General features: G+C 39.2%; 1 protein-coding gene across 1 annotated transcript; it reads left to right on the forward strand.

Annotated features, from left to right (window-relative positions):
- The first annotated feature begins 651 nt into the window (after positions 1-651).
- Positions 652-12,048, forward strand: slc25a12 (solute carrier family 25 member 12). The gene is made up of 18 exons (XM_026256412.1): positions 652-747; positions 1,497-1,550; positions 2,642-2,787; positions 3,328-3,443; positions 3,721-3,860; positions 6,514-6,660; positions 6,734-6,872; positions 6,953-7,046; positions 7,141-7,225; positions 7,488-7,572; positions 8,421-8,579; positions 8,680-8,732; positions 8,824-8,904; positions 9,018-9,158; positions 9,287-9,425; positions 9,913-10,071; positions 10,169-10,259; positions 11,132-12,048. Exons 1-18 carry the CDS (start codon positions 736-738, stop codon positions 11,337-11,339), a joined length of 2,049 nt encoding a protein of 682 aa, XP_026112197.1. The 5' UTR covers positions 652-735; the 3' UTR covers positions 11,340-12,048.
- Position 12,049: the final 1 nt, after the last annotated feature.

A 12,049-nucleotide genomic window follows, 5' to 3' on the forward strand; every position in this document is an offset into this window, starting at 1 on the left:
TAATTTGATACTCGGCCCTCATTTAATGTTGTTTTTGAAAACGCAAACATGGGAAAGTGCATAAAATATCTGCTTGGATGATGCACTTTTGACTTGTGAAAATGTGTACAATAAAGATATTTTTAAAGAAACTGATTTTTAGTTCATTCAATGTTGTCCTCTGAAGTATTTTTGAGATTTAAAGGCATGCATATGGTTTCGATCATAAAAAATGCATTATACCATTTTCTAAAATACAAAACATTCCAGTAGGTTCTCAAGACATTCATCATATAATGTAAATAAATAAGGATCCAATAGTAATTACATAAAAAAAAAAAAATCTGTATTATTATTATTATTAATGCTTAGACAACAAAAGGTAAACATAGCCAAGAGATCACATACAAATCCAGAAAATAACCAATAATTCATATATACACACATACATTAATAATAAATTAAAAATTCATTCAAATTTCAGAGACATTACAATGAGATTCAAGCAATCACAAACAAGGAAATCATCTAAATGCATGAGTTTTGCTTATTATATATATATATATATATAATAAATGGGAAAATGTTAATAATAATACTGTTAATATTAAAAATAATAATAAAAGATCGCTAGACTTTGTTAGGTATGACATCACAGGTGCACGCTCATCTTTAGTTCGCTGTTCTTCTCACGCGCTCTGTCATCGGCCACGCGCCTGCGCGACCCCATGACCACACGTGACGTCAGACAGCAGCATGGCGGCCAAGGTGACTCTGGCGACTCCTCGTTTGACTGAAAAATTGCGTTTACGTTTCTTAACAGTCGACTTTTAATTACAGTTGCTGATTTTTAACCGCAGGAATGCTAATAGATGCGTAAATGGGTGGAGTAGAGAATATGATAAACGTTTTTAACGGACCGGCGCGAGCATCACTGAGCTTATCACTACACTCCCGCTGAGACTTAGTGTCTGTGAGGATCATAAAACCATAAAATATAGCAGAATTGTGTGTTAAACAGCATTAATCAGCTCTTTAGTGGGCTTTTGTGTTGTTAGAGATTGGGTTTGTACTCAGGCGTGTGAGGATCATGTTATGTGGGTGAAATTGTAGAGACTCTGACTTCATGTGTGTTTGTGTGGAGTAACGTTACGTTAATTACTAACTTATTTTGTTGTTTGTTAAAATTGGGTTCATACATTATGTGCAAGGTTTGTGTGCCAGAAAGTCCCAATAATGTTAAATGTGCTCTCAAACCCGTAAAGATCGTTTGATTTTTAAATGAGCATTTAGAAATAAATGTCTCAGTAAATGTCTCAGTAAAGCCTCGTCATCTTTGGACTTGGTGAAAAACCTTTAATCGATGCAGGAAGAGCTCTAAAACAAACAATGCATTTCACTAAATATTGTGATGGTTTTGTGGGTATAAATATAGATCACAGCTTTTAAGATTCTCAATTCATCTCTATAGAAATAAAAAAACCTTATTGTTATTCTGTGCTGTTGTTGTTTTGCAGGTGCAGTTAACCAAAAGGGCCGACCCTAATGAGCTGAAGGTCATCTTCCAAAAGGTAAGTTTATTCTTATTTTGTTGTAATGTCAGGTTATGCTGTTTTTTTTTTAGCTTCATTTCATTTTAGTTTCATTTTAGTTCCACTGTTATCCATTCCTGTGAGAAACCGGGTCTGCAACTTTACAAGACAGTGTTGATAGTGTCATGACTTTGCCATTAGATCTTTATTTGCTTTAGTGGCCATGCATTTTTAATTGGCTCTCTATTATCTCCTTTTCCCCAAAGCGAAATCAAATGCTTGGGAAAGTCTAGACTTTTGTGTGTGTTTGTGGGAAAGCAGTTTATAGTGTGTATTCTTTATTTTCAAGCATGGATGGGGAAAAAGTTAGTTTCTCATTAAATGTCAGCCAGGACTTTCATATTGGTGTAGTGAGATCTTGTGCGTCTGTCAGCTGAGAGTAGTTGTTTCTTTGGCTGCGTTCATTCACTTAGGTGTCTGGTAACTCGGCGACTTGCGTGCAATGTTGCTCTATTAATAGGCCTCAAGTGTGTGAGATGTATGTTTGGAGGAAGACCTGAATGTCAGGGCAATAGATGGATGAGTGAAGAATGTCTTGATAAGGTCAGAGGGCATCTCGCTTTAGTTTTTCATATCCGGTTTAACTGCTGCTGATCAAGACTGGGAAAAAAACTCACGTGCCACATGAATGTTGATTGTCACCTTTGTACATTTGTCCACTTTGTAAACAAATACAGTTTTAGCTTGCATATTGCCAACACAGTTATTTGGAAGAAAGCCAGCGTTTTTATTTTTGCATGCTTCAAACTTGTATGTGCCATTGATTTTCAGGTTCTTTTTTATTCTTCATGCAAATAAATCATACCAAACGCCCAACAAATGAGGATAATACAAATGAGGAGTTAATTTGCCAAATCAGATAACTCTGTTTTTAAAAATGTTCAAAAAAATCATGTTTGTTTGTTAATAAAATACAGCTAACTAACACACAATAAAAACATAACACAATAAAAAAAAACATGATTTAAGAAAATTAATAAAAGCGGAGTTATCTGTTCTTGCAAATGCACATTAATCATGCTTCACATCCACACAGATGCTGTTACTGTGTTTGTGGTGTTTTTCCTCAGTATGCCAGTGTGGTGGAAAAGGATGGGGAGCGGTACATGACACCCAATGATTTCGTGCAGAAGTATTTGGGCCTCCACACACAGCTCCACTACAATCCTAAAACTGTGCAGCTGCTCGCCGGTGTGGCAGACACTACAAAAGATGGGTGAGACAAACATCCGGTTTAGTTTTTTTTTTTTTTCTATGTATTTTTTCTGTATTTCAATTATTGTTGGTTTGATATGAAGCTTAAACCGTAGCTCAGATCTAGAAATTCACCCACTTTCATTAGATTCATTAGGTTATGCATATTTTTTTAGTTTTTTTTTTTGCAGTAGAAGCCAGATGCATATTTCAAAATGTACAAATTTCTGTACTGCACGTTTTGGGTCTGTAAGATTTTGTGCAAGGAAGGAGGCTGTATTTATTTGATCAGAAATACAGGAAAAGTGTTAAATTGAGACATTGTTACAAATTTAAAAAAGCTAAAATATTATTGCAATAAAAATATATTGTAAGATGCAATTAATTTCTGTGCAAAGATGAGTCTTCATAATCATTCCTCCAATCTTCAGTATCACAAGATCCTTCAGAAATCATTCTAACATGCTGATTTGCTGCTCAAAAGCAGTGTGTGTGAAAGAGATTGCAGAATGACCACAGGTTTGTTTTCAATGTTTCTTCTGTTTATTTTTTATCCATTCAGTCTGATCTCGTTCCAAGAGTTTCTGGCCTTTGAGTCGGTGCTGTGTGTTCCTGATGCCCTCTTCATCGTGGCCTTCCAGCTGTTTGACAAGACAGGCACTGGATGTGTGTCCTTCGGTGAGAACAGTATTGACTGTATAGAAATGTTTAGCCTTATTTAAAAGTAACTTCAGTATTTGTACATGCTGACATCAAACTCTATTGAAACCAGTTCAAGGTATAGAATTTGTGTGATGTATGGAGATTACTATGTAGGTCGTTCCAGTTCATTCAAACAGCTTAACCTGGGACACAGAGAGACTCATTTATGCACGTTCTTGTGTTCAGAGGACCTTTAAAACCCTGTCAGTAATGTTGCAACGGCCGTTATCTGAGCCTATCCGTGTGTTTACAGAGAATGTGCGTGATATCTTCAGCCAGACCACCGTACACCATCACATCCCCTTCAACTGGGACTGTGAGTTCATCCGCTTGCATTTCGGCAATGACAGAAAAAAAAGTCTCAGCTACCTGGAGTTCTCCCAATTCCTGCAGGTACCACACCCAGACAATTATACACACTCTGAGTCAGGGCCGGCCCAGGCTCTGTTGGTGCCCTAGGCAAGATTTTCGATTTCTGTTTAAGTCAAAAAGGCAACAAAATAAAGGCTACATTTTGTAATTATTGTTAGTCTACCATACCCATATGTTTCATTTAAATTTTGTGCATACAGTGGAAAATGATTTAGACACCTTTTTGGTGAATTAAAACCAAGCATTAATGTAACTGGAATTAAAACATTACAGAAGATTGCATTTATTGTAAAAAAAAATAAATAATAATAATAAAGTAAAATTAAATAAGCAAAATTCAAGCAAAAACGTTCCACGGTGTCAGTGTTGCCAGTGAAGATGTTCTAAAAAAAAAGATTCAAAATACTACATAAACATCACAAGCTGATATAGTCATCAGCTAATGATTTTTACCTGCTCCTCTTCTTTGCGTCCCTTCCTGCCTTGTGCCTCTAATTTTCTTTTTTTTTAAAATATTTTTATTTTTATAAATATACTTTAAGTGCACATAAATGGCTAAACTATTTGTGTCAAGCATATTTAATGAGTTCTGATCATGTCTTATGTCATGAAGCAGAAACTGTTTAAATAAGTTCAATATAATGTTGTCAAATCGTATTTTTGTTGACGTCAATTTTTTTATTCTAAAATTATTTTAATTAGTTAGATGATCAATCGGTACTACAATTGTTAACTGTCAGAAATTATTTTGCATAATATATGGGTGTAGGAGTGCATGATGGTTACGAGGGCGCACAAAAAACTAACTAAATTCCTGCAGCACCCCACAGTCAGACTTTTCCCGGGGGGCCGCTGGCCAATGTGGGCCGGCCCACCCGGTACACAAATATATATATATATATATATTTATTTATTTATTTATTTATTTATTTATTTTTTAAATGATGGAAATTATAATATTTAATCTCTTTTGTACACTAATGGAGTGAGTCGATCGCGCGGCCAATAAGGAGTGTGTTTTGTTTGCATGAGTGTTTTTCCCTCCCTCCCTGTTTAGTTTAGTCTCCTCCATTGCGTATCTTGAAACACGCCCCCTTTCACATCATCTAATTTACAGAGAGAGAGAGACAGATTGATTCGGTACAGCCAATTTCTCTGAGCAGCAGGCCACTGTATAAGTTCACTTAAAACATAACCGACATTTTGGAGCCCGACTGGAAAACACAATAGCCCCAGGACGTCGGGCTAGCGATTTTGTGAGCCCTGCACCTCAGATCTATCCAGTTTGTGAACCATTGGTTTCCACACTGGTTTCGTTCAACAAAATAACTGATTATTTTAAAAGATTGACTCAAAAGAATCATCTGTTCACGTATCGGATCATGGGATTGTATTATCAAGTCAAAGATAATCTATTATTGAACATCTTGAATAAATAAAGACTTTCATCTTTCCAAAGAAACCCAAGATAACAGTAAACACAAGATAACAGGAATTAACGACTACAGACCTGTGGCTCTAACGTCTGTCGTCATGAAGTCGTTTGAAAAACTGGTTCTGGGTTATCTGAAGGACATTAGTGGGCCCTTACTGGACCCCCAGCAGTTTGCTTACCGAGCAAACAGGTCCATGGATGATCCAATCAACGGGGGATTGTGGTTGCACTTCATACTGCAACATCTGGACAAAACAGGGACTTATGTGAGGAGCCTGTTTGTGGACTTTAGTTCGGCTTTCAACACCATCATCCCAACAACCCTCCAGACCAAACTGACCCAGCTCTCCGTTCCTAGCTCTATCTGTCAGTGGATCCCCAGCTTTCTGACAGATAGGCAACAGTTAGTGAGACTGGGGAAATACACATCAAACAGCTGCTCCACCAACACTGGTGCCCCTCAGGGATGTGTTCTCTCTCCTCTGCTTTTCTCCCTGTACACCAACGACTGCAGCTCTAAAGACCCCTCTGTCAAGCTCCTAAAGTTTGCAGACGACACTACAGTCCTCGGCCTCATCCAGGATGGTGATGAGTCTGCTTACAGACAAGAGGTTGAGCAGCTGGCTGTCTGGTGCAGTCTTAACAACCTGGAGCTGAACACAGCTCAAAACAGTGGAGATGATCGTGGACTTTAGGAGAAACCCCCCTGCACTTTCCCCACTCACCATCATGAACAGCACTGTGACTGCAGTGGAGTCATTCAGATTCCTGGGAACCACCATCTCTCAGGACCTGAAGTGGGACAATCATTGACTTCATTGTGAAAAAGGCCTGGCAAAGGTTGTACTTCCTTCGCCAGCTGAGGAAGTGTAACCTGCTGAAACAGTTCTACTCAGCCGTCATTGAGTCTGTACTGTGTACTTCAACAACTGTCTGGTTTGGTTCAGCAACAAAATCAGACATCAGAAGACTACATAGAACTGTTCGGACTGCTGAAAGGATTATTGGTGCTCCCCTGTCCACCCTTCAAGAACTGTATACATCCAGAGGAAAAGGGCTCTGAAAATCACTCTGGATCCCTCACATCCAAGTCACCCAGCAGATAATATTTCTAATAAGGCCCCTAGCAGGATTTAACTGGCCCATGTTAACCAGCCAAATCTGTCTTTGGCAAATTTTCTGTATAAGTACAGCCTTTAACAAACCTCTAATTTGTTCTGTCTGTGTTTGTTGTGGTAGGAGCTGCAGCTGGAGCACGCCAGACAAGCGTTCGCACAGAAAGACAAGGTCAAGAGCGGCGCTGTTTCTGCCCTGGACTTCAGTGACATCATGTCCACCATCAGACACCACATGCTCACACCTTTTGTGGAGGAAAACCTTGTGTCTGTAAGTGTGCAGCTCTCTGTGTCTGTTAGTTGTGAGGTTACTGTGAAAGGTTTAAGTGTTAGTGTCCTCTCAGGCAGCGGTTGGTGGCACTTCTCACATGGTGAGCTTCTCCTACTTCAATGCCTTCAACTCTCTCCTGAACCACATGGAGCTGATTCGTAAGATCTACAGCACTCTCGCAGGGTCTCGCAAGGATACGCTCGTCACCAAAGGTCTGTAATGCTTTCCGTTTCTGCTCATCTGCACTTCAGAATTACGTTTTTAAGTGTTATCTATCTTTCTTCCTCTGTAGAGGAGTTTGTTCATGCTGCAAATAAGTTTGGTCAGATTACTCCTATGGAAATCGACATCCTCTTCCAGCTTTCAGGACTGCACTCCCAAACAGGGTACTCTCCTTTTAAGACAAAGACATGATCATTCACACATAATATAAGCAGCATTATCAGCTGATCATGTGTTTGTGTATGTTATGATGTGTAGACGATTAAACCTAGCTGATATCGAGCGGATAGCACCACTGGAGGAAGGAGCCCTGCCATATAATCTAGCTGAGGTGCAGAGACAGGTGAGTTTATCTGTGCAAATGGTCAGATAAGAGACTATTAGGGGTTGTATAAATGTTTATATTACTGTGGAAACGTTGTGATGTTATCCGTGAGCTTGCTTTGGCCAACACCTCTAACTATTGCAGAAAATATGCTTTCACTATTAGGGATTTGATACCACTCTTCCTTTTAGTTTGATGCCTCACATGCATCAAACTAAAACAAAACTTTAAAACAAAAACAAAACTAATCAAACTTCTTGTTGTCTTTCTGTCATTGCAGAATTCACAAGCGGATGTTTCTCGGCCTGTGTGGCTGCAGGCAGCGGAGTCAGCGTACAGATTTACTCTGGGATCCATCGCTGGAGGTTCGAGTCTATGACTTCTGCTCATTTCTTATATTAAAGACCACACAAAATGAGTACAGTTTACATATTTCATTATGGCAAAGGAAGATAATAGCAGGATGTGTCAAGAGGGCAATCCCTTTTTTTAGTTCACATGGTTTGCTACATGCAGAAAGTGTTAGGAAGGAGAGACATTGTCTTTCTGTAAGATGAGTTGTTGGTCTGTTTTTTAAATATGCATTGCATTTTAAGTTAATTGTCATATTTTATGAGAGACTTCAATGCTTAGAGAAACTGTCTGGAAAACACTTATTCCAGTTTCCTTCTTTAAAAGAGGTCTGCCAAAAGTGACTGTAAAGACATTTATAATGCTACAACAGATTTCTATTTTAAAATAAAAACTGTTCTTTTGAACTTTATTTTTTTTTAAAGGTATGACAGGTTGCACAAAAAATATTAAGCTGCACAACTGTTTTCAACACTGATAATCAGAAATGTTTCTTGAGCGGCAAATCATCATATTAGAATGATTTCTGAAAATCATGTGACACTGAAGACTGGGGGAATGATGCTGAAAATACAGCTTTGATCACAGAAATAATTTAGATTTTAAAATGTTACAGTAGAAAACATATATTTTAAGTTGTAATGGTTTTTCAAAATATTACTGTTTTTATAAATGCAGCTTTGGTGAGCATAAGGGACTTTCCAACCCAAAATCTTTGAATGATAGTGCATTTCTGTTTTTATTTCAGAAAAACAATGTTGTTTTCCATGGCCTCTTTAAGTGCAAAAGATATGCTGTTGTCATCGGATAAGTGTAAATGTACTTGAATGAAATGTAATTTGTCCTGTGTGTGTGTTTATAGCCACGGGTGCCACAGCCGTGTACCCCATAGACCTGGTCAAGACCCGAATGCAGAACCAGCGCTCCACGGGCTCCTTCGTAGGAGAGCTCATGTACAAGAACAGCTTTGACTGCGCCAAGAAAGTCCTGCGATACGAGGGCGTCTTCGGCTTCTATAGAGGTTGGAATCGTCTTAAGCTATGTTTTTCTTTATGTTCCTTAACCTTGATCTTCTTTTTTCCTACTCCTTTCTTTGTCCGTGTCTGTGTTTTCCCCATCAGGTCTTGTACCTCAGCTCATCGGAGTGGCTCCAGAAAAAGCCATCAAGCTCACTGTAAGTGTCATTAAACATCTTGACATAAAGCGGTTTCTGAGCAGATGACAGTGAAGCCAATCACACGAGTGCCTCTGTGTCTGTCTTCCAGGTGAATGACTTTGTGAGAGACAAATTTACCACTAAAGATGATACCATACCTCTGGCTGCTGAGATTCTCGCTGGTGGATGTGTGAGTATGAGAGAATAATCAGAATATTTCAATTTACAACAATTTTTCAGACCCTAAACTTTTGAATTGTGGGTTATGTTGTACTTAAATGGCTAAATGTTGTGTCTTTCCAGGCCGGTGGGTCACAGGTTATCTTCACCAATCCTCTGGAGATTGTTAAGATTCGTCTGCAGGTGGCCGGTGAGATCACTACAGGCCCCAGAGTGAGCGCGCTCAGCGTAGTCCGGGATCTTGGCTTTTTTGGCCTGTACAAGGTGGGGAAATCACTAATTTTTCAACTGGTTTATCGAACAACAATTGCCATTGTGACTGCTCTTTATTCTTGAATTGCTTTTAAGATAAGGTCAATACTCACACACACGTTACTGGTTTTCCTCCACAGGGTGCGAAGGCTTGTTTCCTGCGTGATATCCCCTTCTCTGCCATCTATTTCCCCGTTTATGCTCATACGAAGACAAGTATGGCGGATGAGGATGGGAGGCTGGGTCCTCTGCAGCTGCTGACCGCTGGAGCCATCGCAGGTCAGAACATGTCTCACGCTTGACACTGTGTGCTTTCAGTTAAAGACTTGTGTGCGAGTGCGTGTCTACTTTGCACTTGAGTTTATCCTGTTCAAAAATCTGTGCTGTGTGATTAATAACAATCAAAAAAACAATTTTTACAATTCAAAATGCATTTTTTTTTCAGTGTAAAATGACTGAACAGTACTTATTTTACCTTTGTGAAATGAAAATGCACCCCACATGTATGTACAAGCAAATTACTGATCAACTAATTTTTGCCATTGTAAATTTTAATCAAAATGTCTGAGCTTGATCTTCTAAGAAAAAGATGACTTTATTTATTTAGTCCTCTTAAAACCCATCTTGAATGCAAGCTTGCATTCATCTGAAAATCATAATTTCCCTTAAAGCAACATATATGGAAGAATCAAGACTAGATTTTCTGTTTAAGATCAGAGATTTTCTATCTTGAATGAATAGATGTCTGGATGATTTTATTTGACAGGTGTCCCGGCTGCTTCGCTCGTCACCCCTGCTGATGTGATCAAAACACGACTGCAGGTGGCTGCTCGCGCCGGCCAGACGACTTACTCTGGAGTGATCGACTGCTTCAGGAAGATCTTAAACGAGGAAGGCTTCCGCGCTCTGTGGAAGGGAGCTGGAGGTGCGCACACACACACACACACACACACACACACGGATATAACTTCAGTCACATCCACACACTCACTCACAGCCCTCTCTCTCTGTGTTCTCTGTAGCTCGTGTCTTCCGTTCCTCTCCTCAGTTCGGTGTGACCCTGGTGACCTACGAGCTCCTGCAGCGATGGTTCTACGTTGACTTCGGAGGACAGTAAGTACTGATCACGTTGAGCACACTTTTTACTTCATGAAGGCAGGAAATGTTAAGAAACATGTCTCGCAGAGCATGAGGACATGCCTTTAACACATAGATCTGATGGATGAGCTACTTCCATAAATACCATAAAAGTAGTCATAAAACAGCTGTTTTTACACATCACCTGAATTCTGTATTATTTTGCCAACAATCCAGCTTCAAACAATCGAAATGGTTAAAATGTTAGATTCTTTTATTGATAATATCCACTACTCTGGAGTCAGTAAGATATTTCTTTTTGAAATAAATCAAGAAATGTTTCTTGAGCAGCAAATAAGCATTTCAGAATCATTTCTGAAGATCATGCGACAATGAAGACTGGAGGAATGATGCTGAAAATACAGCTTTCATCACAGGAATAAATGACATCTCGTGATATATTACAATAGAAAACAGTTTTAATTTAAAATAATATTTCACAATATTATTTTTTACTGTAGGCCCCTTTTTGATCAAATAAATAATCTAGTAACTACTTTATTTTTTCATGTTTAAAAAAAAAAAAAATTATGCATAGAATGATCTATGTTAAAGGACTTTTCTGTTAATGGTTTTCTTTTTCTTGCTCATAAAATATTTGAAGTAGGCCCTGAGAAATCCCCACTATCTCTTTGAGAGAGCAATGCTGGGTAAATGTCTCAAATCACTTTGTGCTCAGTTTGACTTGCATGACTTCAGAGTGTAGGGTTTTAGAGAAAGGGTGTTGTTGCACTTGATAAAGTATTTAATTCCGTTCTCAATTAAAGCTGAGAAATATTGCATGTTGAGTCACATTGGATAAGCATCTGCTGTAAGAAAAAAATCTCTTCTCTTCTCTTTCCTTCTAGTCGCCCTTCTGGTTCTGAACCAACACCCAAATCCCGGATCTCTGAGCTTCCTCCCGTCAGTTCTGAGCACGTGGGTGGTTACCGTCTGGCAGCCGCCACCTTCGCCGGCGTGGAGAACAAGTTTGGACTTCACCTGCCCAAGTTCAAATCCTCTGGGGTCGTGGCCATTCACTCCGAAACGCCCAAGGAACAAGCCGGCAAATCATAAATCATGCCCCGCCCACCATGGCCTTGTCCTCCAATGGCTGCATGCCTCCCTCCCGCAGTACATTTGCCTATTTTTTTTCACATTTTTTATTTTCTTTCATTTTGTTTGAGTTTTTAGGTGGGGGACATGGGAAATTATACTCGTTTTCAGAGTCTTGTTGCTGTAACCCATAGCAGTGCCTCACCGGTTGAAGCTCATAGTTAGTGTGATTTCTGAAGCACAGGGTAGACGTCTGCCACACCGATCGAGACCTGAAGCGACACGCACAGTGAAATACCTAACAAGGGCTCTAGAGAAGTTCATCAGCCACTGAAACGAAAGCTAAAGAGCTTTTCATGAAACACTCCTTAAAGAGAAACCATGTACTGTCAGTTTTGTGTTCCTCTGCTCCCCAAGATGCACATTCGCTGCTTTTGAGTTTTCTTCTCGTGATTATGATGTATTGATGTGACCGAAGCATGCCGTAGCGCTCTTCATTTGCTCAGTGGGCTTTGCGTAGCTTGCACATGTACTGTATATACATGTACATCTCATGCACAGAGACATGTTTCTCTCTTTCTCTCTCTCTCTCTCTCTTCGTCACACTGACTGATGTACAGAGGTTTCAGAACTTGATTGATCGGAGCAATCATTGTTGACTTGAAATGTAGAAAATAATTTAAATGCATTTCATTGTATTTTAATTAAATAAATCAATGGTTACATTTTAT

This window comes from Carassius auratus, chromosome 6 (genome assembly GCF_003368295.1).
Source record: "Carassius auratus strain Wakin chromosome 6, ASM336829v1, whole genome shotgun sequence".
Taxonomy (NCBI): Eukaryota; Metazoa; Chordata; class Actinopteri; order Cypriniformes; family Cyprinidae; genus Carassius; species Carassius auratus.